This window comes from Mercenaria mercenaria, chromosome 1, assembly GCF_021730395.1.
Source record: "Mercenaria mercenaria strain notata chromosome 1, MADL_Memer_1, whole genome shotgun sequence".
In the NCBI taxonomy this organism is placed as follows: Eukaryota; Metazoa; Mollusca; class Bivalvia; order Venerida; family Veneridae; genus Mercenaria; species Mercenaria mercenaria.
In genome coordinates, this window is record NC_069361.1 from 8099190 (window position 1) to 8124920 (window position 25731).

The 25731-nt window shown below is 36.7% G+C and overlaps 1 protein-coding gene across 2 annotated transcripts in view; it reads left to right on the top strand.

Annotated features, from left to right (window-relative positions):
- Positions 1-22948, top strand: part of LOC123545054 (uncharacterized) — a 49880-nt gene extending 26932 nt beyond the window's left edge. For both annotated transcript variants that reach the window (XM_053539011.1, XM_053539014.1), the window contains exons 6-9: positions 2438-2636; positions 12024-12140; positions 18385-18487; positions 19095-22948. In XM_053539011.1, coding sequence (XP_053394986.1) covers positions 2438-2636; positions 12024-12140; positions 18385-18487; positions 19095-19626 — 951 coding nt within the window. In that variant the 3' untranslated portion in view covers positions 19627-22948. The remainder of the gene's footprint in view (positions 1-2437; positions 2637-12023; positions 12141-18384; positions 18488-19094) is intronic.
- The last annotated feature ends 2783 nt before the right edge of the window (positions 22949-25731 follow it).

The following is a 25731-nucleotide window of genomic DNA, read 5'->3' on the forward strand; positions in this document are numbered from 1 at the left end:
TCGAGGGGGGTGGGTGGAGAACATGCACCTTCCTTTAAGTTAGTTGGATAGTTTCCTCACATGAAAAATTCAACGCCCCAAATGAGGCTGAAACCCACATCGGTGAGGGGCAAGTTATCTGAAGTCAGCGGCCTCAACCACTCGGTCACTGAGGCCCCATGATTTTATTCAATAACAAATCACAGTTTGTATTAGTATTTCTTAAATATAATCGCTTTGCAAATGTAAAAAATAATATTATAAGACACCGGTTATTTTGTTATTTTTTTGGCTGTTGTAAATGTAACGCATTAAATATGTCCATACTTAAATTCATTTGTATTGACAAACACGTATTCGTCATACTTCATGACGAATAGATGGCTATAATGAAGTTTGATTAATTATGTAAGTGCCGAAATAAAACTATGTCCGACTCCTTTTATCACTTTTGTTTACAAAGTATTTTGGGAAACAAAAATATCTACAAACGACATATTTATTCAAAGACTTTTTATAAACATAATTTTACCAAGTATGTGAGACCGTCACATCTATATTTACAATTATAACAAGGATTTTTTATAACGGAACAGCTAAGGAGAACGGACGTTGGCTTATCCAATTCAGCTTCTGCACATGTATCCATGAATATTGCATCCGGAAAAAAATGTTGAATTCAGATCGTTGAGGAAACGGTTGTCTATTTTCTGAAGTTTTATTTAAAAAAAGAAGAATAAATGTTCACGAATAAATGCATTTGAACCAATATAAACATTCTGAATCCATTTACCAGCTCCAAAGAACAGTCTTATAATGTTGTCCTACTTCCAAGTAACTACTGTACCACAAAGCTTCTGTATCTATTGCCAATTCTGATTATTTGTCACTTGCCTATAGTTAAGGTATTCTGGAATATGGACATAATTATTTTAACCCTTATCATGCTGGACACGATTGGTTCTGCCTTTGCAACCAGTGTAGATCATGATCAGACTGCACGAATATTCAGTCAGTATATTTTTGTTAGGCACCCCTTTTGACAGTTAATCGTTCTGTCCAAATTGAATGATGGACAAGTTCATTATAGAAATTTAGCAGGGTAAGAGTTAAAACTGCATTTACAAGTTTGATCATCTCGTCAAAGGGATCGTTTTATTTTAGGGAAAGAAAAAATACTTTAGTATTGTCTCTGTGGCAGATAAATAAACGCAGCTAGGTTTAAAAATATGATTCATTCCTTTTTTTTTTTGCTAGCAAAATTATTTAAATAAATAATCTTTCAGGAGCACTCTCTCTCTCTCTCTCTCTCTCTCGTAAAGTGGCCAAGGTGTGCAATTTGTTAATAAGATAGCGCAAGTGTATATGCCAATTATTTTTTACAAAACATTTACATATTTTTATGACAGATGATATGCTTTAGCCTAAAGATATTGCATACTCTCTTCTGTATTAATACCATAAAGTATCATACCATAGTTCTAGTAAACTAGAAAATAAGTGCAGTGAAAGTATAGAGAATAATTATGTTTCACTGCAGTGAAAAAAAAAACAATGAAAATATGCATTATAAACAATCTGTATTATATCATTATTGCCTTTAAGGTACGGTCGATATTATTAGTTACACTGCTTGTTGGTGACAGGATACGGGATATACGCTGTCGAGGAAATCCATATCAGGCGACAGCGTATATCGCGTATCCTGTCACCAACAAGCTGTGTAACGATTTTATCTTGCCGACTACCCTTTACTTACACGCTATTATGTAATAATTTGTAAATTAACAAAGCGGCAGCCATTTTTTTTAAATCAAAATTCATATCTGAAATGTACTAGCAGGATATGGAATATATCCTGTCTCCACGTGACGTCTATTGACCAATAGAAATGCAAGAAACTTGTAGGAGGCAAGATAAGAGGATATATTGACCTTGGAAAACTAATATTTCCCTGGATTGATATCACTTTTCCTGGGTCGATTAATCGTCATATCGACCAAAATGAACATTTCAGGAAACAATTGTTCTAATAGTAATAAAATCTTAAAACATTCCAGCAATTGTGGTTATTGGCTCAAATGATTGCGAAAGAAATGTGTAAAGATTTAACATCAGATACCTATCTTTGCATTAACAGTTAAAAGATCCATTACCAGAAGGAACTTCTGTAATAACAATATGTCACGAAGATTGAAGAAATCCGTCCGAGTTCTGTACATTTTGAGTTATCCCCAACACAACATGCGAAGGTTTCTGATATAACAACATTTCAATTAAAATATCATGAATGTTCTCTTTTATAGTGTCTTTATTTTTCGAGAGAAAAAGAATGCAAAAGTTTTCGGGAGATAATGCCTGAGAGAAATGTATTTTATTTCCTCTTAAACCGTATATCTATCTTTATATTTTTTCTATTTTGTGGAATTGTCAACCTATTGCTATTTCAATACTTCAGAAAACATGCTGTTTGAGAAACAGTTCTAGTCATATGCTACAGACAGACGACTGTGCCATCAGAAATCTAAGTATTGTCAATGGACCGTCTGACAGTGTAATTTTTTGTTTAGCTGCAGAAGTAATCAACGGATCCGTGTACGTTTCTATTGAAGATTGCAGCAGGTTTCTCAAAGATTTCAATGTTTCTTATAAAATGGGTAAAGTATTTTATTCAGTATATATTTTATACTTCTTTCATCCATTTAAAACAACGTGGTAACAGAATCTTCTGTTTTACTTTTTAAGTGACATTCTTGACACAAATACAAATTATATGAAGTACTTTTTTATAAAGGCCTTAAACATTAGTCCTTATGCAAACATGTGGCACCAGATATACATCATATTGTTAAAAACTGTATGAAATTTTGTGTTTGTAACGTCACATTCATATTGAAGTTGGTGCTTATCAAATTTAGTACAAAACTTATAATGATAAACTCTAGTTCTGAATAAAAGTTTGACAATGCCATATGTAGCGGGTGCTCTTTATATTAAAGCCCTTTTAAACAAACCTATTAGCGCCTAAGGTCAATTCAAAAGGTCAGGCATAAGTATCAGGCATGTGCTATTTATTAGCCTGGCGTAAATTTAAACGCCCTGGCCAATATCAGGGACCTTGGCTAACGCTTGAAAGCACCATGTTCTGACTGCCATTTTAAACCAAGATCAGTTTATTAAAGTTTAAAGGGAGGTCAAAGAAGATGACTGAGTAGTTTTCAAACATAGACATTTCAATGTTTTTATCATGTCAAAAATATTTTCCAACTGATTTCGAGTGCTTACGACAAGAACATTATAACCATACTATACAAGGACATATAGATATATTTCTTGGCTATTTAAGTATAGATCTATTCAGATACTGTGTGACGTCCTGGTTACATTTCAGATCTCTACTTACTGGGTATTGTATGTAATTAAACTCTCGTTGTTACCGCCTAAACAGCTTGCTATGGGACCGAATCATCCGTAACTATTACCAGTGAGAGATTCTTATATTCATTTTACATTTTTACCTTTTTCGACAGACAAACGAACGTTAAAATTTTGCAGATCAGGAGACAAGATACAAAGTCGAAAGTTCGAGTTAGTATGTCGAAATTTCGCGTCAGATAAATCGAGTAATTTTGAGAAATACATTTAAAATTTTCAGTAAAGCTAGTCGATTTTTTTTGTAAGTTTAAAATTATCAAATCAAAATTTCTTTCGGAATAGCTTGTAGAAATTTCAGAGAAATAAACGCACGTGACACTGATCAGAGATGGTACATAGGGCTAAGTTTTCAACGATAGCAACAGTAACAAATCAAGTGCAAAACTGAAACGATTATCACTAATCTCAAAATAGCAGGATTTTCTACATAGTACCGTGCGACAGCAGACATGTTCGCGAAGGTTTAATTTTCGCTATATTTGCGAGACCACTCACCTCGCGAATATTAATCCTCGCGTGAATATTAACCATTTACTAATAGTATAATACTAATCAAGCAAATCTCTTTACTACACAAACCTTCCCAAATATATAAAAGGGAAACGGCAATATTTACAAAAATTGGCTGTGTTTACTGTTTCCGTGATAACTATAGGACAGTATTTTTGAGACGAACGGAACAAACTAATTTAGAGTAATATGATAATTTGTTTAGTTTGCATTTAATTAAACAAACATTGACATCTTTGCCCCTGGATATAAGTTACATGTAAAGCCATGTTTGTTGCAGGTATAGGGTCGTCAAGGTTAAAACATCCTATCGGTAGATGTTTTGCGATGTGTAACTTTTATGTACTCCCGACATAAAAAGCCGAAACAAGCAGATTATTCCTTTTTAACATTTCGCGAAAATACAACCACGCGATCATACTCAATATTTCAAATATACTTACTTATGATCCAGCGAAAATATTTGCTTTTATAGTAAGGTGACACTTGCTTCGGCGTTGTGTCGGCATTGTTTAAGAAAGGCATAACTTATACTGTCATTTCGTTTATGCACTGCATTGCACAAGTTTTAGTAACTGCTGTAAATGAAGTCACTAAGAAAACAGGTACCATGTTCTGTTTAAAGGCGAACAAGGCGTTTGTCCACTTCACAATCCTTCAAGTCACTCTAGACACTTGTAGAAATTTTAATAGGATGTCGTTTGATGAGAAATGAAAGGTTCTCAGAGAAAATAATCTCTGTTTCATGTGTTTCTCGTCACAACACCAGCTTAGTCAGTGTAATAATGGTAATCCGTACTTGGATTCAGTGTTGTTATATTTTCTGGTCCTTTGGGATCATGTAGTCCATTCAACATATGTGTAATAGAGTTCCGCTTAAGCCGGTGCTAGGGGGCGTGAGAGGTGTTGCACATTTCATTACCTCTCATGAACAGACTCAATCAAACCGAGACTGCTATTATTCTTCTTGGTTGCATTCTTTGCTTCCAAAGGATCTTTTTACAGATTTTATTAACTATCACAACAGCAATCTTTAAGTGCCGTGTGGCGGCTGTAAAAAGTCTCCCCGTACTTGGATTCAGTGTTGTTATATTTTCTGGTCCTTTGGGATCATGAGTCCATTCAACATATGTGTAATAGAGTTACGCTTAAGCCGGTGCTAGGGGGCGTGAGAGGTGTTGCACATTTCATTAGCTCTCATGAACAGACTCAATCAAACCGAGACTGCTATTATTCGTCTTGGTTGCATTCTATGCTTCCAAAGGATCTTTTTACAGATTTTATTTAAAGTGTATGTCGATAGGCCTAGCAGATTCCACTCAGACTCCGAGTAGAGCAGATTTCACCTAAACACGGTGAGGAACAGGTTTCACCTAGACACGGTGGGGAGCAGGTTCACCGAGGTGTACTCAGATTTGTGGTAGTACAATTAGAGGAAAGTCTTGCTGTACGATTGTGTTGGTCAATATTCATAGTCTAGCTAATCCTGGAAACCAGGTTAACTGTTTACCATTTGGATGAGCAGAGCAATAGGACTCTCGCTGAGTCGATCCTTAATGTTCATGGTCAGAGTAGTTTTTGATACATTTTGAATATCTGTTACTAGTAGCGGTCAGAGTGCAAGTGACCTTGTTATAGAATCTCTTGATGGGGATGTTTGGTTCAGTTTGTCAACGGTCATGGAATGTTCTGAGATCCCAGACAATACAGATGAGATCCCTGTCCCACTGTCCCCTGTGGGCCACAATTTTCCATATCTTCGAGACATTGCTTCAAGCATACCTAAGTTAGATGAGAGCGCAGATATTTCCTTGTTAATTGGTCGACATTTGTTGGAGGCACACGGCGTGTTAGATCAGAGACTCGGTCAAAGGGATGCTCCATATGCCGCAGCTCTCGGTTGGGTGATTATAGGCGAGGCTTGCCTTGGTAGGGTTCACCTTGATGGTACTGTTTCCGTAAATAAGACATTTGTTTTGCCCAGTGGGAGAGCATCCTTGTGTAGGCCCTGTCCTAGTTACTTACATTTAGTAGAAAGGGTTAATACAGATGATACAGGTTCTAGTATTTTCACTAGGAGTTCTGACGATGAAGAAGTTGGTCTCTCTGAAAAGGATAGAGAATTTTTAAACTTGATGGACAAAGGGACGGCCCCACTCCCCTTTCGTTGTCCTCGACCCATGTTGCCAGATAATCGTCAAATTGTTTGGGACAGAGCTAGGAGGTTAGATTTGTCGTTGAAGAAGAACCCTGAGAAAATGGGTCATTTTGTTACCTTTATGAAAGGTGTCATAGACAGGACATGCTGAACTTGCTCCTCCTACCCAAGGTTCGGAACATCGGTATTTGCCGATTTTTATGGTTTACCACCCCAAGACGCCTGACGAATAAGGGGTGTTTCTGACAGACCGGCAAAGCATCATGAATTGTCTTTGAATGATGTTCTTTTGTCTAGGTCAGATCTTACCAATAGCTTCTTGGGCATCCTTTTGCGTTTTGGGAAAGAAGCTGTTGCAATCACAGCTGACATTGATAGAATGTTCTATTGTTTTAAGATCAATGAGGGTTATCGAGAATATTTGCTAAAATCCCTGCGAATTTAGCCTTGTCCGCAAGTCGAACAGTTTTCATCCGAACTTCACCAAACTTGCTGACAATGTTTGTGGGCATAATATCTCGGCCAAGTAAAATAATCAGGAAAATCGCCCTAGGCACTCTAGGATTATGCTTCCTGAATTAGGCCAAGTTCGATAACGGGCGTATTTTGTGACAGTCTGGCACTCTTGTGTTTTCATGAGATAGGTTTTTCGCATGTGGGACGAATGAGGCAGACTGAACAACCACACACAGCCTTTGTCAGTAAGAAAATGCTGAATTTCATCATCTTCCAACATAAACCGACTCAGTTTCAGAGGACAACTCATTGGCAGCTCCCACAATTTGTCCCTTTATCTTTGTTTTGTTTTGGGTTTAACGCCGTTTTTCAACAGTATTTCAGTCATGTAACGGCGGGCAGTTAACCTAACCAGTGTTTCTGGATTCTGTACCAGTACAAACCTGTTCTCCGCAACTGCCAACTTCCCCACATGAATCAGAGGTGGAGGACTACTGATTTAGACACATTTATCAATAGTCACGAGAACATACCCACCGAGGTCGACTCACGACCCTGCGTCGTAGACCGCGCTACCTACTGACTAATAGCGGGTAAAATATTAAAGGCACTGACTTTATCGACCTTAATAAACCGGGATCTCGAAGGGCAAATAATCTTCTCAAGGCATTGATGAAAGAAGGGGCACTCATGGATTCAACCACCTCATTGTGTACAGCCCTGGTCGTAAGACATGAAAACATGATACCCAATCACTTGCTGTGAGCATGGCCCCTCTCGTTCTACGGGATATCACCTACCAAGGCCCAAAGGCATCTGCCCCAACATAAGTAAAGGTTAGACTAGGTGACAGGCGATCAGTCGTTTTCTGCGTAGCAATCTTCCATCGAAATCTTTTGCATAGAAAACAGGAAGCATTGACAGAAAAAACTAATTTCCTGCCAACTACTATCCAATTTCCAGCTGAGCGCACTGATCTTTCAATCAGATGGAACCCTTGATGTAATTCAGTTCAAATTTATTCAGGCATAATATCATAAAACACCATATATAACTTGTACAGTAAAATATATGTATACAATAATCAATATATTTAAAATGCTTTAATCAGAATTTTATCATGACCCATTAAAGTAAAACTTATCACTTATTTCCACTGGAGTCCATGTTCCGATTGATGGGAGACTGACTGATGAAAATGTCGAAAGAGCAGAACGCTAAATGAGATCTCTTGGAAATGATAACTGGACCTTTTTCTCCTACCTGAAATGAAGCCATATTCACCTACTCTGACAATTCTGTCTTTGTCTCAGATTGGACTGAGGGTAACAGGAGTACTATATTTTGGTAGGGGTTTGTCGGACAAGAGGCAAGCAACTTCTGATAATGCATCAACCTGGACAGAACTGACATCAACCTTCTCAGCCTCTCTGCGAAGGTCAACCGATTTTGAAAGAGAGCACCGATGCCAACTTATGCAACCACATTGCTTCTTTAATGTCTGTACTGTGTGAATCAAGATACATTTTTGTTGGATTTAACGTCGCACCGACACATGATAGGTCATATGGCGACTTTCCAGCTTTGATGGTGGAGGAAGACCCCAGGTGCCCCTCCGTGCATTATTTCATCACGAGCGGGCACCTGGGTAGAACCACCTTCCGTAAGCCAGCTGGATGGCTTCCTCACATGAAGAATTCAACGCCCCGAGTGAGGTTCATAGTGCTGGAACTAGACGTGCCCGCGAAAAAAACCGTTCAAACCTTTTGGAACCCAGTAGGTACGCAGGAGGTATGAAAACGTTTTTAAAGCTCTTGAGGGACATTTTCCCACTGTTCCAATCGATCTTTCTTGTCATCTTGCAAGGACTTGTCCAAGTCATGTGTCTCTTGCATGAGATCCTTGAGAATGAGTTTTCCAGTAATCACAACAGGAGCAATCGAACCTATGGGGACATAGATGCTTTTTATGACTGAAAGAACTCCCCTACATGTAAAGGACAACCTGAAAAACAAAACAGTCAGACTCCAACTGCCACTGCAAAAACCTAAAAAAAAATGCGAAAGTAAGTTATCAACTGGAAAATCATGCTGCCGGAAATCTTTTGCCATACCATCTGACTAAAAACTACTCATGACTTCGACACAGCTGATGCTATCTTGTGAAGGCGCAAATGTTTCATGAGGTCATCCCTGAAATCAACGGCTTTCCTTGTGGTGGATAACGAAATTAGACCGCCATCGACATTCGACATATAAAACGTCGTCAATAATACTTAAAACCTGGAAAACTAGTTTGGACCGAATTTCTTAAACCATAGGTAGCAACTGCTGGGGATGGCTTATTCCCAAATATGTATACACACATTCTGTATTCTGTCGGGTCATTATTACAGGATTACAAGTAAACGAAGGGTCACAATCCAAGAATACCTGAGGCGATTAGGCTGGTTATCCAACTTGGCCGAGATATTATGCCCACAAATATTGCCAGCAAGTTTGGTGAAGGTCGGATGAAAACTGTCCGACTTAGAGAACGGACAAGGCTAAATTTGCAGCTTTTCAAGTAATTCAAGGGCCATAATCCAAGAGTGCCTGGAGCGATTTGACTAATTATGAAACTTGGCCGAAATATTATGCCCACAAACATTGTCAGCAAGTTTGGTGAAGATCGGATGAAAACTATTGGATTTAGAGAGCGGGCAAGGCTAAATTCGCAGTTTTTCGAGTAATTCAAGGGCCATAATCCGAGAGTGCCTAAGACGATTTGGCTGGTTATCGTACTTGGCCGAGATATTATGTCCACAAACATTGTCAGCAAGTTTGGTGAAGATCCGATGAAAACTGTTCGACTTAGAGAACGGACATACTTTGGACGCCGCCCGCTGCCACCGCCGCCACGGGTGTTAAAGGTGGTCAATCACATTTAAACAACATTTAATGACATTTTTTACTCTTTGTATATTCTGGTAGAGAATTATTTAAGGAACAAAAAGACCGATTACATAGAGTTAGATTCCTATTTGAAATGTATATTTTATTATTTTTATAAAATTTTGTAATTACTCCCCTTTAATATGAAAGTATATAAAAAGCTGGGTATTTCTTTTTATTTCGATAGAATGTCTAGTTTTACATTTGCATTTGATAGACATATCAACTATTGAACAATCTGAACCAAAATGCAAGTTTAAAAGCTGTGTGTAGCTTCTGAATTCATTTATTTCCAATCTATCTTGGTTGCGCAAAGGGAGGTAATAATAATTTTTCAAACTTGCGTTTCTAATGAATTCCATCTAAATACATAATTTTTAATGCAAATATTTTACAAATATATTACAATATGTCTAATATTTATACATTTCCTTAGGCAAAAGATGTTTATCAAATTTATACTTATGATAAAATAACTCTATCTTGGTTGGGCAACCAGGATAGGAAAATGAAATTTTAAAAATACCTCCAGTGAAAATCTAATTTGTATTAAGTGTTAAGTGAACATAAATGAGTGTAAATGATCAGATGCTAAAGTTTCGAACAAATCCGTTACATGGCCAAAATCTGATTATCCACCTTTAACATAATGCGCCCGCCCTTTCAGAGACGGGCGTATAAAAAGTGGAAAACCACAGGCCGCCCAACACAAGTTGTGTGTACCTTGATGGCTGAAGTCATGGCTATAATAAATGGACGTCATTTAGTAGCTGTGTCATCTGATCCCAATAGCCTAGAAATTCCAGCTCGAGCTACCTTAGTTACACAAAAACTAGGTCAGTTTGAAAATTCATAGGATTCTAAAGTAGATCATGGAAACATGTTCAGGCTTTAGCTGACTTCTTTTGGAAACGTTGGCGCTCTGAAAATGTGCACACTTCGCAGGTTAGGAAAAAATGGGATACCAGTAGACCTGATTTGTAAAAACGAGATGTTCTGTTTCTAAGAGACAGAGGTTTACCGGAATAATTGGCCAATTGGTGTCATTGTTAGGGTTTTCTCAAGTAATGATGATAAGGTACGCAATCTGACTGAAGTACTTGATCTTCTAAACGAAGATCTGAGAACGACCCATTCACATACGTCTTCTGTATATTTTGGATTTCCAGTATTGCTATATTTATTTTAACCAATGAAACGACTTGTTAGAATGTCAAAGAGTAAGAAAAATGTGCAGTTATTCCAGGGCTCGAACTCTGGACCCCTCTATTACTAAGCAAGTGGCCTACCGACTGAGCTAACCGGCTATCTGACACATTCCGACATAAGAATTGTAAATATCAAAAGTCAAGGCTACAGGTAGATTTGCTAAATTTTGTAAGTTAAGCTCTGATGGGCTAGCGAAAGGGTCGTCAGAACGAGGCTATGAATAGGTCGTTCTCAGATCCTATGCGTAGCGTAATAGGAGATGTTCTTTAGTCAGATTGATAAGGTACGTAAAGTCGAGGTCAAGGTTTCCAATCAGGACAAGTGTTACACTTCTGTTCGGCCCATATCAGAACTTGTTTGATAGCTTTCAGACAAGTAACTGTTCCACTTAACACTGAACTGAGATGTTACTAGTCGGGAGTGTCAATATTTTTTTTGGGCAGTTTTTGTTTTTAAGTCAATATCATTAACATGTCTACTACGGATGTTTACAATATATTTTCATGCCATATAAGTGTTCATTTAATAGTCAAAGTCTATTCTAATTTTCATGTGAATTTGTCAAACATAAATGTAAGCATGTTTTGGAATTTAACAAGTTTCTTAATGCTTGATATGGAATGATATATATACCTATTATTTAATTTTAGGTAGGTGATATTTTACAGTAAGGTGGGGAGTGGGGTGTCTTTGCGCATGTATAAATTTGGTCATGTTTACCTGTTGTAAATTTGGTAGTGTGAGACCTTTATTGAAAGAGTTGTTGTTCGTTCGTTGTAGTTTTTTTTTCTCGTTTAGTGGGCGCCATTTCACATTTCGTTGAAATATTAGTCGCCATTGCTTCATTTCGAGTTATTCATATAAATGCAGAAATAAGTCTTTTGGATTCAGTTTTTGTTGTATTTTCTGGTCCTTTGGGATCATGGAGTCCATTCAACATATGTGTAATAGAGTTCCGCTTAAGCCGGTGCTAGGGTGTGCGGAAGGTGTTGCACATTTCATAACCTCTCATGAACAGACTCAATCAAACCGAGTCTGCTATTATTCTTCTTGGTTGCATTCTTTGCTTCCAAAGGATCTTTTTACAGATTGTATTTTTTAACTGCTTCCAACAAAAGGATGTATCGATGTTTCCATAAAAAAATGGTGTTATTTCTTCATGCTTGTCCAAGTGCAGGTTAAACCAACTGCTTAAAGAGCAGTATAATAACTGGGTCCACAGCCCTTATTTTACATAACTGTATATTTCTTATTATGGAAGCATACATATTATTTGTGGTTAAACAGTCTCTTCTTTAATGTTTTTGTACCTCTTTCGTATCACTTAAAACTTTCAATTTCAGTGCCAACAACGACTCGTGCGACAAGGACACATGTAACAGCGAGCGAATCGTTTTCGATAAAAACAGCACAACTTCCAAATTCTTCTGCTACCACTTTGCCGAAAGCAAGTAGTACTGGTAATGAATTTGTTTTAAAATTTGAAATCATATCATTCATATCTCACACCCTAAAATCGGCTGTACTACCCCTCCCTCTTCCTGTTGCGACCGACCAAAACAATAAACAGGCCGAAGGTAAGAAATCGTCTTAAAATTAATTATTTTGCTTTAGTCGGTATATGTATTTAAGCTTAACGGTAAGTCTAACATAAACATGTATATATGGTGATATAATAGAAGAAACAGACATGTAATGTTTACAAAATGCTGACAAAATGTTGACTGATCACACTCATTGCATGAAAATTAACTCGACCAAGTCATGAAACGGATGAATAACATGTCAAATTGATATGCAATCCAGTATTCCTTGATGTATTCTGAAATAAGCATGCATACTCCACAAATATATGTAAATAAGATGTTGCATATCTGTTTCGTTTTTAAAAGAAATTACTTTTTCTCTAGTCGGTAAAAAACATTCAATGTATGCCGACTTGCCAATTTTGGTATTTGATCTGAACTCGTATTTGCGACTGACACTGTATTCCATTTTGCGACTACAGTAGGCGATTTTTGTCCTTTAAGAGCGTAAGTAAAATAACAAATACATAACGAATTGTCTCTATTGATCAGTCGTCATGTATATAATGTAATTTAATGCCGAACCCCCGTGCTTTGCATGTACTAATCCATTGGGTGAGGGGTCTGTGGCTCGCTTTCCAAGCTAATTATATAATAAATTGAATGCTTCATAATCGTTTACATGCAAGTATTCCGTGTTGGTTTTACAGACATGTACTAACATGAAATACTGAATTAGAAACTGAAAGTATACATGGGGTCCCTGCTATGTCATGCAAGACATTAACCGTCTGTCGATTCCCTTTGGAAGTAACGCGAAGAAATGTTACCTGGCGACTTCAAAATGTCGATGAGATGAGACAAGAGGGGACTTAGGTTGACCCCGTCCGTCTGTCTGTCTGTCTGCCAACAAATTGATCCTCCGAATTTTTACCACAAGTACCCTGCGGCTGGACATACTTCCGTCCTGTTTACTACCTGTCGTGATTTATGTTTGAACAAATTTACATTTGACAGCGATAACGCTTGCACAGCACATGCCGGGAATCTGTCCTTGTGGATTTAGTCGTTTTCATTGCTAAGCCTTGCTTATTTCACTTCCGTTGGTTTTAAAAATGGCGTGAGTTCTACCATGTCTTTGTTTTAATATCATCCACACATTCAGAATATTTTAGAGAAACATTTAAATCGAAAGCTGTATGTTATTTGGTAACTATAAATGTAAACAATTTCAAATATTAGAAATAACGGTCAAATTACGGCAGGTAGTCAACACGACGGTTGTATGTCCAGGCGCACCTAGGGTACCTGGGATTGCACCTACCTTGGTACTTCGCACACACTTAGAGGGCAATATGTAGTTAATTATTTTTTTCGGATGAGATTAAAGATTGCCTACTGACAGCCATTTTGGATAAAAATGTGTTCCTGTGATTTCTTGAAAACTATTGCACCTACCTCTTAAATTTCACACACAATAGAGGTGTTTACTGTGCGACGCTGTCAACAAAGGGTTAGTGGATACAATCTGGCGCCGTATAACTACAAATCACCTCATTTAATGTTCATATTTTGACAGATTATTAATTGTAGTTTGCGATGTGTATCGGTTTCTATGGGTTGAAATTCTCTAGTCTTGTGCGCGACACATCGTCTCATGATGGTGAACATTTGTGCCAAGTTATTTCAGAATCCCAGAAGTTATGGCAATGACACGAAAAATAGACCCAGTTTTACCTGTAAGTGTCACATTAAAGAGAAAAGGAAAAGAATAAAACGGGTATTAACTACATACTGTCGGTGTTTGTGTGTAAAGTGTGAGAGCGGTAGATGTAATAGTATTTAAGTTATTGCACAACCAAATAGCCGAGGACACACATACAGACAGACCGAACAGAGAGACCGCATGTAGACCGCATGGTGACTCCTATATACCATCCTCCTTCAAACTTCGTTTGCATAACTATGAAGAAATACTATAGGAACATAGGAAAAGCCGATATTTTATAATAAGTCAGTTGCTAACAGGCATACAGTCTCTTTTACGAAAGTCGCAGACATTTGTACAATACTCAAGCAAACATGCATACAGTCAGGAAATCACGACGAATCTTCTTTCATTGACGGAGTTAAACAATTTGGAGATTTTAGCAATTATTTTATTTTATTTTACCCAACTAGTATTATTTCTTTATCCATGAAACAGTGGGATTTACATGTAGATCATTCTTCAAGCAAGAAAATATGTACTTTTGACGCCGACGAGTATTTTTGCTATAATTTTACCTGTATTCAGACTTACACATTATATACAGAAACAAAGTCATGCTCACCTTTCAATAAAATTAAAATATACATACCATCAAAACAAATCAGTCACTTTAAAATGGTGTTTTTTAACTGTTACCTGTAGGTTTATGTTTTGATCGGTCGCAACAGGAAGAGTGGGAATACAGTCGTTTATATGGTGTGTATATGAATTATATAAATATAAGCTTCATTTCCATATACAGGAAATGGCGTTTTCACACCTGTAACTCTTTCGCTGCCACCGGAAAATCCATTACATGCCAAAGTTACGTCGTTTACGTCAAAGCCGATAGGTAATCCTGACGTTAGTGATTACGTTCTAGTTAATTGATGCGTTAATTGAGTTGGTTTGGCATGTGGTAGAATAAAGCTTTTTTATATTGTAAATGAAACTTTCTTAACACTGACCATAAGCAAATAGTTGCTTAACATTAAATAAATGTGGAAATAATGTGTAATTCGGTAATTCTAGTTCACTGGATTTTCAACCTGAAAATGCTGATTCCGATCTCCCATAAACTATATGGAGAATAGCATATAATTTTCCTCTGTTGTTGAATATTCTACTTTACAATTCAAGGTCACGAAAAGTATGATAATATTTTATAATGATGTTATATATGACAATTTTAAAAGAATAAAAAATGAACTTGTTCGAAAATTAACAGTTACTGGGAAGTGAAAAGCATGATCCTTTGGTAGACAGCATACGAACTAAAATTATTTCGCTGCTTAACTAACTCGCAATATTCGGGGATAACAGTCGGACTAAAAGGGTCAATGCTCAGAACTGTTAGGTTCGACAGATTATTAAATGTTAGAAACAGCCATTTTTTATGAAACAAAAGCAAAATGTTCTGGCTGCGTAATGATTGCCACACTTAACTGTACTACCAATAATTAATTACTACATTCCAAAGTTTTATCCAAAATATGTCTGCTGCAGCCTATCTTTTTAGCAAAATCATTACCCTTTGAATGTATACATGTATGAGTTTTTCATTATGATTAAATACCATCTGAAATATTTATTAAGATTGGTTATTTATAAGTGTGTTCTACATCAATATATATGTCATTAATCGCTCATACAGACAATTAACCGTTATGTGCGTTCGTTTTTCTTTTGTCTTCATGGCATGCAATATATGTAAACCAATAGATCTGACACTCAACATACAACAACTACTTGAATATTGCCATCATAATATTAAAGATGATTTACATAGCGAAATATATCAAAAAAGTTAGTTACTTTCAACCAATATAAAACTACAGGAAAATATTTTATCATCAATTGAGTTTAATGCTATTTCTCAAGAACATTTAAGTTGCAGTAAATCTCTGAAAAAGGCACCTGACAAGCGAATGCCTCCCTATAAAGACAACACATTCTTTCTCATTTGAAGTAATTCACAGTAAATGCTACAACCTCCGTCTTCCCAGTGGTGTTAGCAGCTACTGTACATTTTGTTCTTATATTCTCTGCAAGTGACTGAAAGAGTGAGTTAGATTTTACAGCGGATCGACACAAAAAGGCCATATATCGCCGAAGTTCTCTGCATGAATCAGAGGTGGACGATGAATGAGCTTAGACGTGATACATGATACTATCTCCAGTAAAAATCACCATGTAGAGCATGCAACTTCCCGACTTTGAGTATTTTGTTTTTTCCTGTTGAGCTAAGTAGATGGCAGAGGTACTTTAACAATGAAACATATTCAATAGATCAACTGATTTCCCTTCGTCTCGACCAGGATGTCAACCTACAACTTCCTAACTTTAAGTATTCTGTTTTTTCCGCTGAACTAAGTAGATGGCAGACGTGTATTGCAACAATGAAACATATCTGTATTTTTAAATTAATTTAAAACGGATATGGCATTCTTTCTTTTGTTTCAAATTCCTCTGCATAAGTTTGAAAAACTTACTTCAGAAAAGAAGAAGCTTTTACGGTTTTAAATAGGTATGATAGGGTTTATGTGGTGTAAACACAAAATGCATCGAACAGAAATTATTGAAATAATTGAGATTTAGTTAAAGAATCTCAAAACGTTTAGCAAATAATAGGGAAGGCGCCGATCTACGGATCGCGGGGTCTGAGTTTCATCCTCGGGCGACGCGGGTTCGTGAGTTCCATCCCCGGGCGAAGCGTATGTATTCCATGACGATTTGATAAAAGGAATGGTGTCTGAAATCATTCGTCCTCCACCTTTGATTCATGCTGGGTAGTTGGCAGTAACTTGTGGATAACAGGTTTCTACTGGTACAGGAACAGAAAGACTGGTGAGGTTAACTGACCACCGTCACATAAATGTAATACTACTGAAAAAAAAGAGAACACAACAGAACAGGTACCAAAAGATGACTGAAACAAGGAACTATTTTCTACAAGGTGGTGATTTATGGAAATACTCCAGGCAGGCACAGGCATGATACGGAATCGAATTTCCATCCAGCGCATACGGACTGATTTCTGCCAATTCGTGTTTTTCTTTTTTGTGTGAAATACAAGCTGCATTTTAAGATAATATTTCAGGGCATCTATAGTCACACTTCGCATCAAAACAATTGCACCTTATCCAATAAATTTCACTTCCAGTTCTCCGTATTGTCATGTTTTAACGATATTTTAAAAAAAAATTCTAGCTCTAGAATTAACTGACTGTAAACAATTCTTTGAGTTGTAAATTTAGATTAAATAAAATGACGACCACTTGAAATCGTCGTTAAAATGCCTGAACTAATATTTTATTTACGGTTTCCGTGACTGCAGGCACTTGTAATCATAACAACGAGAATTCTTGCGAGTATTACTTAATTAAAGATCATATTTCTTCTTTACATATATATATATATGTAAAGAAGAAATATAAAACGAGTTGACATGCCTTTATAACAGTATTTAATTACAAAAAAATACATACTAGTTTTGCCTATCGGCTCATCATGTTGTCGCTATTAAACTTTGCAGTGACTGTCTCTCCTTACATTGTAGGAATTTGTACAACAGTACCACTTGAGTGAAAGTACGTGGAAAACCATCTTGATCCTTTTAATTCTTTTTTCAATAATTGTTTTACGGTCAAATTTTTGCAGTCACTGTTATGAACGCGACACTATCGCTCAAAAAGCATATTCAGGTCGCATCTCCTGTCAGGAGCTGTGACATTGTGCGATCACCGAAACTTGAGAACCTTTAAAGCTTTTCTTGGCACATTTAACCCTATTGGCCCTTTACTCCTCAGTCACATGTGAGGACCCCATCGGGCACAAACTTTTCTAAATTCCACGTGCTTGGTAAGAATCTCATGACTTCTGCCTGTTGACATGCCAAGAAATGACGGACACCGAGTAACTAGCGTCTTATCAATCAAATATCTTACAACAGCAATATTCTTTGCTGTATGGAGCTTGCAAGGACGAGCCCTGTCTTCAAAGACTGCTTGACGAATTTTATTTACGTACCAATCTATAAACAACATACATATGAAGAATGCAGTTCACCGAGTATCTGCCCTGCAGGAATTTCTAAAGAACAAGTACATGTACTTGAATGTACGCTCTTATTTCAGATGTGTGTTCACCTATAATAGCTACTTGTATTTTGCTTAGTGTATATGACTACATCTGATACAAAACTAAATATCTCCGAAACGGTACGATAGTTTTCTATAAAACTTTGCAGGATTGTTTCTTGCGTGTCAAACTTTGACGGAAGCTTGCGATTGTCATTATTTTTAGAACGGCCTTCGTAGTATGACGATTGAACTGAAAATATTATATCATATTAAACAATTACATGTTAGTGATATAAATCATAGACATTTAGCTGAATGAATTTCTGTATTTGCTTTTATTATTCAGGTTTCAGTGTTACAGTCAGCAACATACTAGTAATAGCAATCATCAGTGTAGTTGTATTGACCGTTACTGTCGCAGTGTTGACAGTATTGCTGGTAAAAAAGCGGTATGTCTTTATAATCTAGCAGTAAAAAGTAAAGATATGTAAGCGTTCTTGTAGGAATATCCTGATAACGGCAATATTAAGTATAGATCTAATTCATCAAATATTCTATCATAATCATGTAAAAATAATAATATATTCGCCAGCTCTCTTTATTACATTAAATACTGTCTAAATAACACTTATTGGTCTGTTACTGCAAAGTTGTGCTATAAGTGCATGTATTTGGTAATCATGTTGTCTCGGTAGCCGCCTGAGCCCCCTGTCAAAGGATAATTCATTGCTTGCAGCTACTTTAATATCATCAGATGAAGAATTTTTTGCATCAGTTAGCAAATAATGTTTGAACACTTTCATGAAAGTTGACATTCCGTGGTAGGAATTTTAATCTTGCTTCTAAACGGACATTACATTCTATAATACAAGCGTCAGTATTATACCTTATTTTGTTTTCTTTAAATAACATTAATCGAGGACAGTTTTTTTTTCAGTTTGTTTCACGCGCCATTTTTAATAGTAAAGTTGATACTAAAACAAATAGTTTATTATTACTGTCATTTTAGGCATCAGACAAGAGGCACTAATTTTTAACTATTTCTTTTACAAACAGGCGAACAAATCAAGGGACAGGTCTGGCAGAAGTCGGATACGTACCCGAACAAACCAATAACATAACGTCTATTTCTGATGAATCAGGAGATGAGCATTACACAACAATACAAGACATTGGCACAGGAGGGGCCAGTGAAGAAACCGGAATACAAAATACACAAAGGAGTGCTTCTGAGTCATTAGGCGAAAGAAATGATCAGGAACACAGCCATGGGACACCAAATACACATAGGCGTGCTTACGAGTCTTTGGGTGACAGGCATGATGAGGAACACGGCTATGGAACACGAAATACACAAAGGAGGGCTTATGAGTCATTGGGTGAAAGACATGATGGGGAACACAGCTGTGAAGCATCTGCCCAAGCAACAAACGGAGTTTATCAGCCTTCAGAGGAAGAAATGGTGGAAATAGCTGGACAGCCCAGGGAATTAGCATATGACTCACTAGAAGATATTAAAAAGGAAACACACTGCGATGAAGCATCAGACCAAACAGCTAATGCTATACCTTATGAATGGGTTGAGTAAACCTACAAATGTAAGCACGAACGGAATAAATACACTTTTGCATAATATATATTAAGTTAAAGCATTTGTATGTAGATATATGTGACAAGCATTTTTTTCCATTTGTTTGTCATGTGTCGTACTTGCAAGCTGTAAAATATACGAATTTAGACCAATCAGAAATAACTTCTATACTTCTGTAAATCACAAAACGCTTTTTAGATGGCACAAGAGTGCTAGGGTATACAAATGTAGACTGATGATAGTGAGATCATTCTGTATCCAACGACTGATGTAGGCACATCGGGGATTCAACTAATGCTTTACACCCACACCCAATCTTGATCAGAATGTTATTGCAGATACACTGTCAGGGCGGATGAATTATTTAAGATACTTCTTTGATAAACCGAAAGTGATGGCGTAACGCCTTTTATCCGGATAACGTAGAATAAAGCCTGGATTCGGCGTACGGCAATGAAAATCATTTTATGGGCAAATATCTCAGAAACAGGCACACGAACTTATACATTTTATTTCACCGTATTATAGACCACAATTATGTTTAATTAGGACTCTTAGAAGTTTCATTAATATCTAAATTGTAGAAAAAATTCTATCCGCGAAAATGCAAAAATTTGGATTTTCCCATAGACTTCCATTATGAAAACTTGCGTGAGGATCTAATATTTCAAATCAGTCTAGCAAAACCATAAAGCACACGACCCTATCGTTTTTATCTGCAGAATTTTCTTAGTATATTCTAAGGTTTTGAAAAATCAGGGTTTAATTAAATTCTACATTTTAAAAAAAAGTTGATCCGAACGTGCAGAACTACTTTTAAAGAAGACATTTGTCCTTCATAGACGAAAGAAGAGTTGCAGTATTGTAACTAGGTTTCAATCTTTCGGACCAACGCATTGAAGACTACCTTAACAGGGCAGTACGTCGAATGTTATAGACTATAGTAAATATAGGCTGAGCATCAGAAAGCCGAGACAGAGACGCATCGATTTAGAAATGAAGCAACTAACACAGACAGTGAGACAACTTTGGAACGAATCAGTTGCTCCTACCAAATGATGCCTGAAATTATGCAAACGACAGGTAGAACATGCTGTGCCTGGCATAGAACACCTATTGTTGGTTACATCGAATTGATACAAGTTCATACAACTCTCCTACATACCTGCGGTGTGAGAGTGATAATAATATCTATAAACATGTATAATAGAAACGTAAAGACAAATGTACTGCTTTTGACAGAACCACAATGATTGTGTAGTCTTATATGATATGTTATTACTATGTATCTTTAATCATGCATTTGTACTATTTTATTATTATAAAGAAAATGCTATACACTGAAAGAGAGCGACCTTAAACATGTATGGAAGTTAATAAACGTAAATGCAAATGTTCTGATGTTGGCAGTAACACGAAAGAAAGACTGCCTTTCATTATTTTGTTTATTCCTTTGTATATTATGTCGTTGCTAAGAATCTCAAACTATGTATTTAGTATACATGTAAATAGTATCTTATTATTATTATTATGTAAATATTAACCTAGCTAATCTATATACATACTTGGCAAACTTTAAAATCGGGCGGTTTTAAGTCGCAAATATTCAGTTCACGGTATACATTCTCCATGTGTTTCTATCATAAGTAATGTTTTGGAATTGTCATTCTAAGGTTTTTAGCGACATCGATGCTATTAAGGTCCGTGCCATGTAGAATGTTTTAGAAAATATGAGTTCATTTTCCTAGTTATTCGCAACACCTCACACTTTTTAGGGTTGAATTTCACTTGACTGTCAGATAAACAGTTGTTTCATTGTTTGTAAGAAGTCTGTTTTTCGCATTTTATGGGGGCAGTACTGTCACTAATATATGAGAGAAAGAGACAATGGTCAAGAACAGATTAGACAGGTAGACTGTCTACAGTGCAGCCATCTACTAAACCCCTTAATCTACCGTGATGTTAGACGGGCGGACTTCTAGCTGTTCACGTTTGTGTATTAGTTTATTATGATCAGCCCGGTCAAAATGCTTTCTTTATGTCCATAACTGTTTCGTTCTTGTGTGAACAGTATTTCAGTGTAACGTTATTGTGACTTTTTCAGTAACCTCCCTTTTATATGAATCAGCTTTAATGTCTTACTTCTGAAGTCTGTACTGTTGTCAAATTCTTGAGTATTTTGAAATCGGCTTTTAGACGTTATCATTAGTATATTACGACGTTTCTTTCAATATTTTTGAAATCTTTTGAAATATGTTATCAAATATAAGGCGGCCGTTTATAAATTTTGCCTAGTATTTTTATCAATCTGTTTTTAGCTCACCTGAGCATCAGTTGAGTTTTTGTGGTCGCTCGATGTTCGGCGTCTGTCTGTCTGTCTGTTTGTCAACATTTAGCTTGTGTATGATTACCTTGATGATATCTAGGCCAACTTTGAAAATGGGTCATCTGAGGTCAAAAACTAGGTCACTAGGTCAAATTATAGAAAAATCTTGTGTATGCGATAGAGACTGTATTTTTCAATTGATCTTCATGAAATTTGGTCAGAATGATTGTCTTGGCAAAATCTAGGCCAAATTTGAATATGGGTTATCTGGGGTCAAAAACTAGGTCACTAGGTCAAATCAAAGAAAAACCTTGTGCATGCGGCAAAAGCTGTATTTTTCAATTGATCTTCATGAGATTCGGTCAGAATGACTGCCTTGATAAAATCTAGTTCAAGTTTGAATATGGGTCATCTGGGGTAAAAAACTAGGTCACTAGGTCAAATCAAAGAAAAACCTTGTGTATGCGATAGAGACTGTATTTATTAATTGGTCGTCATGAAATTTGGTCAGAATGATAACCTTGATGATATCTAGGTCGAATTTGAATAAGGGTAATCTGGGGTCAAAAAGTAGGCCACTAGGTCAAATCAAAGAAAAACATTGTGTATGCAATAGAGACTGTATTTTTCAATTGATCTTCATGAAATTTAATCAGAATGATTGCCTTGATAAAATCTAGATCAAGTTTGAATATGAGTCATCTGGGATCAAAGACAAGGTCACTAGGTCATATCTAAGAAAATACTTGTTTAAACTCAAGAGACCACATTTTTGGTCCAATCATAATAAAAATTGGCCAGAATATTTGTTTCCATGAAATCACTAGGTCAAACATATTTACACTGTTATGGTGTGTTTCTCAGGTGAGCGACCTTGGGCCATCTTGGCCCTCTTGTTATTTGTTTAGATTTAGATGTGAATGTTTTAGATATGTGTTTTACTACTGTATTGTTTTACGTTTGATAAATAAATTTATATATCTATCTGTTTAATTCACATTGCTATCTCTTTTTAACTGCGATCATTGAGTCAAAGTCATAGTATTGCTTATTATAATCTGGCTTAGTTGACATACAGTGCGCAAGCGTAGTAAATGATATAATTTTCTTCAGTACAAATAAACAGACGGAATGGCAACGGCATGGCATGTCTCAATCCCTTGTTGAAGTTGGCAAAGAGACAACTGGTGGAGTGGAAATTTAAATTTACCCTTTGCAAATGTCTCCAAGGATACTTGTAGGACGAATTTACCCTGTTACACTGACAAATTACCAACAGAAGATGTTTTTATTGACTATGGCATGCTGAAAAACAGTTAAACGAACGTTTTAACACTCAATCTTTGTTCACCTACTATTTCAGGAGAACAGGGGCCTCCGTGGCCGAGTGGTTAAGGTCACGGACTTCAAATCACTTGCGCCTCATCGATGTGGGTTCGAGCCTCACTCGGGGCGTTGAATTCTTCATGTGAGGAAGCCATCCAGCTGGCTTACGGAAGGTCGGTGGTTCTACCCAGGTGCCCGCTCGTGATGAAATAATGCACGGAGGGGCACCTGGGGTCTTCCTCTACCATTAAAGCTCGAAAGTCGCCATATGGCCTATCATGTGTCGGTGCGACGTTAAATAAAAAAAAAAATTCAGGAGAAATGTTTTAGTACTAGTATATACAGAATTTGATAAAATATCTCTGCTTATATAATTTCGACACCCACTCATTTACACAAATAAATGTCATCCCTGAATATAAGTATTTAATGATTTATTTTTATATGTCTCTTATTGAGATGGCAGAATCGCACTTGCCGCATAAAATAATCACATGTCAAGACGGATGGGCGGCAAAAAATATCTTAAAACCAAGGTTGGACTTAGCAAACACGAAAAGTAAAATTTAGTGCTCTATTGAGATACACGTAATAACTACGTTTCAAGACGGATCGGCGGCTAAAGATATCTAAAAGCCAAGGTTGAACTAAGGAAACACAAACAGTACTTCTCCGTTGCAACATGAAATAACCATGTTTCTTGACAGATTGGCGGTTCCAATATCTTAAACATCAAAGTTGAACTTAGGAGACACCAATAGTAGTGTAGCTCTGTTGACCTATACGAAATAACAACGCTGAACTTCGAAAACTTAAGTCAATTTGAAGTCGGGAAGTTGCCTTAAAACAAACTGTAACAAAAGATCAAAGCCCAATTTAATTTAAAGATGAATGAGTGTGTTTTTTTTTTCAAGATATCCGCCATTTTGAAAAATGTTTCTTCGAAAATTTCTTTCAAATGAAATTTATGCCAAAAATTCATGCTAAATAATACAAATATGACCAATAATGTACCATTTAACCGAAAAGCTTCTACTTGTTGCAAAGATAAATGTTCACCTTTCTTTTTGGCTGGCATTTGCATAAATTTGATGCAAGATGAACAATGGGGTAGGGGTCAGAAATTTCAAATATCTATTAAGGTAGATCAGGGTTACAACAGGGTTACCGTTATCATAAGCTACGGAAAGCTTTTAGTAAATTTTACTACAGATCGTCTGAACTATTAGAAAAATACAATACGCCCCTTAAAACACTTTTAAAACTTGGACTTACACACCCGGAATACTATGGAGATGTAGTTTATAAAATTCGGAAAATTTAACATACGCCTTATTTTAATCAAATTTTTGTTAAATTGGTTAAAAAGTTTATCAAAAGAGGATACGATGCGAAAATCGTGAAGCACAGTGCATGTTTAGTGATTGACCCCTCTACAGTTAATTGCTACGCTTTCCTATTTGATGGTGCGATGACTAATAAAGTGTAAGACTCCATGATGCTTTTCTCATATATCCTACATACAACGGACGCAGGGAGTTGATTTTTGTCTTACAGTTTTCTTAGTCGTGCCCTTAAAAGTTAGACTCATGTTGCTCTGACTTCAGACAAGTTGTTGAGTACATTGGTGTAATTGTACCTTAAATTTACCTTAATTTTATGTTTTGCTTTATTTATCTGTTACTTTTGCACTAATGTTAGAGCCTTTCTCAGCGGGGATTTTATTTACATTGTGTTGTTTAACTTGTTGAAAATAGGGTAAGTGCGAGATGGGCATGCCCTAAACGCGTTTAAACCCCCAGTTTCCTTTATTTAGGTAACTGACCGTTCCAAGGCGGTGCCCCTATTTTCAACAGATTGTTTTGTCTGTCTTGCATTGTGTGTTGCCTATGTTTTCTTGTTTGTTGTAAGCGTCTTACCTCCGCCCCACTCCACCTTTTGCCCTCTCCTTTCCCTTGCATTTGCGCTACTTTTTGCATCCCCTCCCCCTTTACTTTTAGTAAGTTTTCGTGGCTCCTCTTTGTTTTGGCAACCGAATCCCAAGACGGTACTTGATTGTTTTTTCCTACTTGTGTGGGTGCGTTTGTAAGCTTGAGTCTATAACGGTGCCCTACTGTTTTGTTAAGTTTTGCTTGTTCGTTTTTCTATGTTATTCAGTTGATCGTCATTGTGTGTTTATCTTTGGTACATGAGTGTCTGCGCTATTGTGGTTTACGTTGTAGTGCGACTGTTTTTAAAGAACATGGCATTCCCTTGTATATTCGTCCTTGTTCAACTTCCCCTTCGGATTCCTCCCCCACCCCCGACCCAATTTCGCCCCTTACCATTTCCTTTCTCTTTATCAATATTTAGCTTATATTAATATGTACTTGTTGGATGTTTGAAGCAACCCGTCTGAAAGATTTTTCCATTACAGCTTCTTTTTGTTGTGGGCCTACTATGTAAATGCG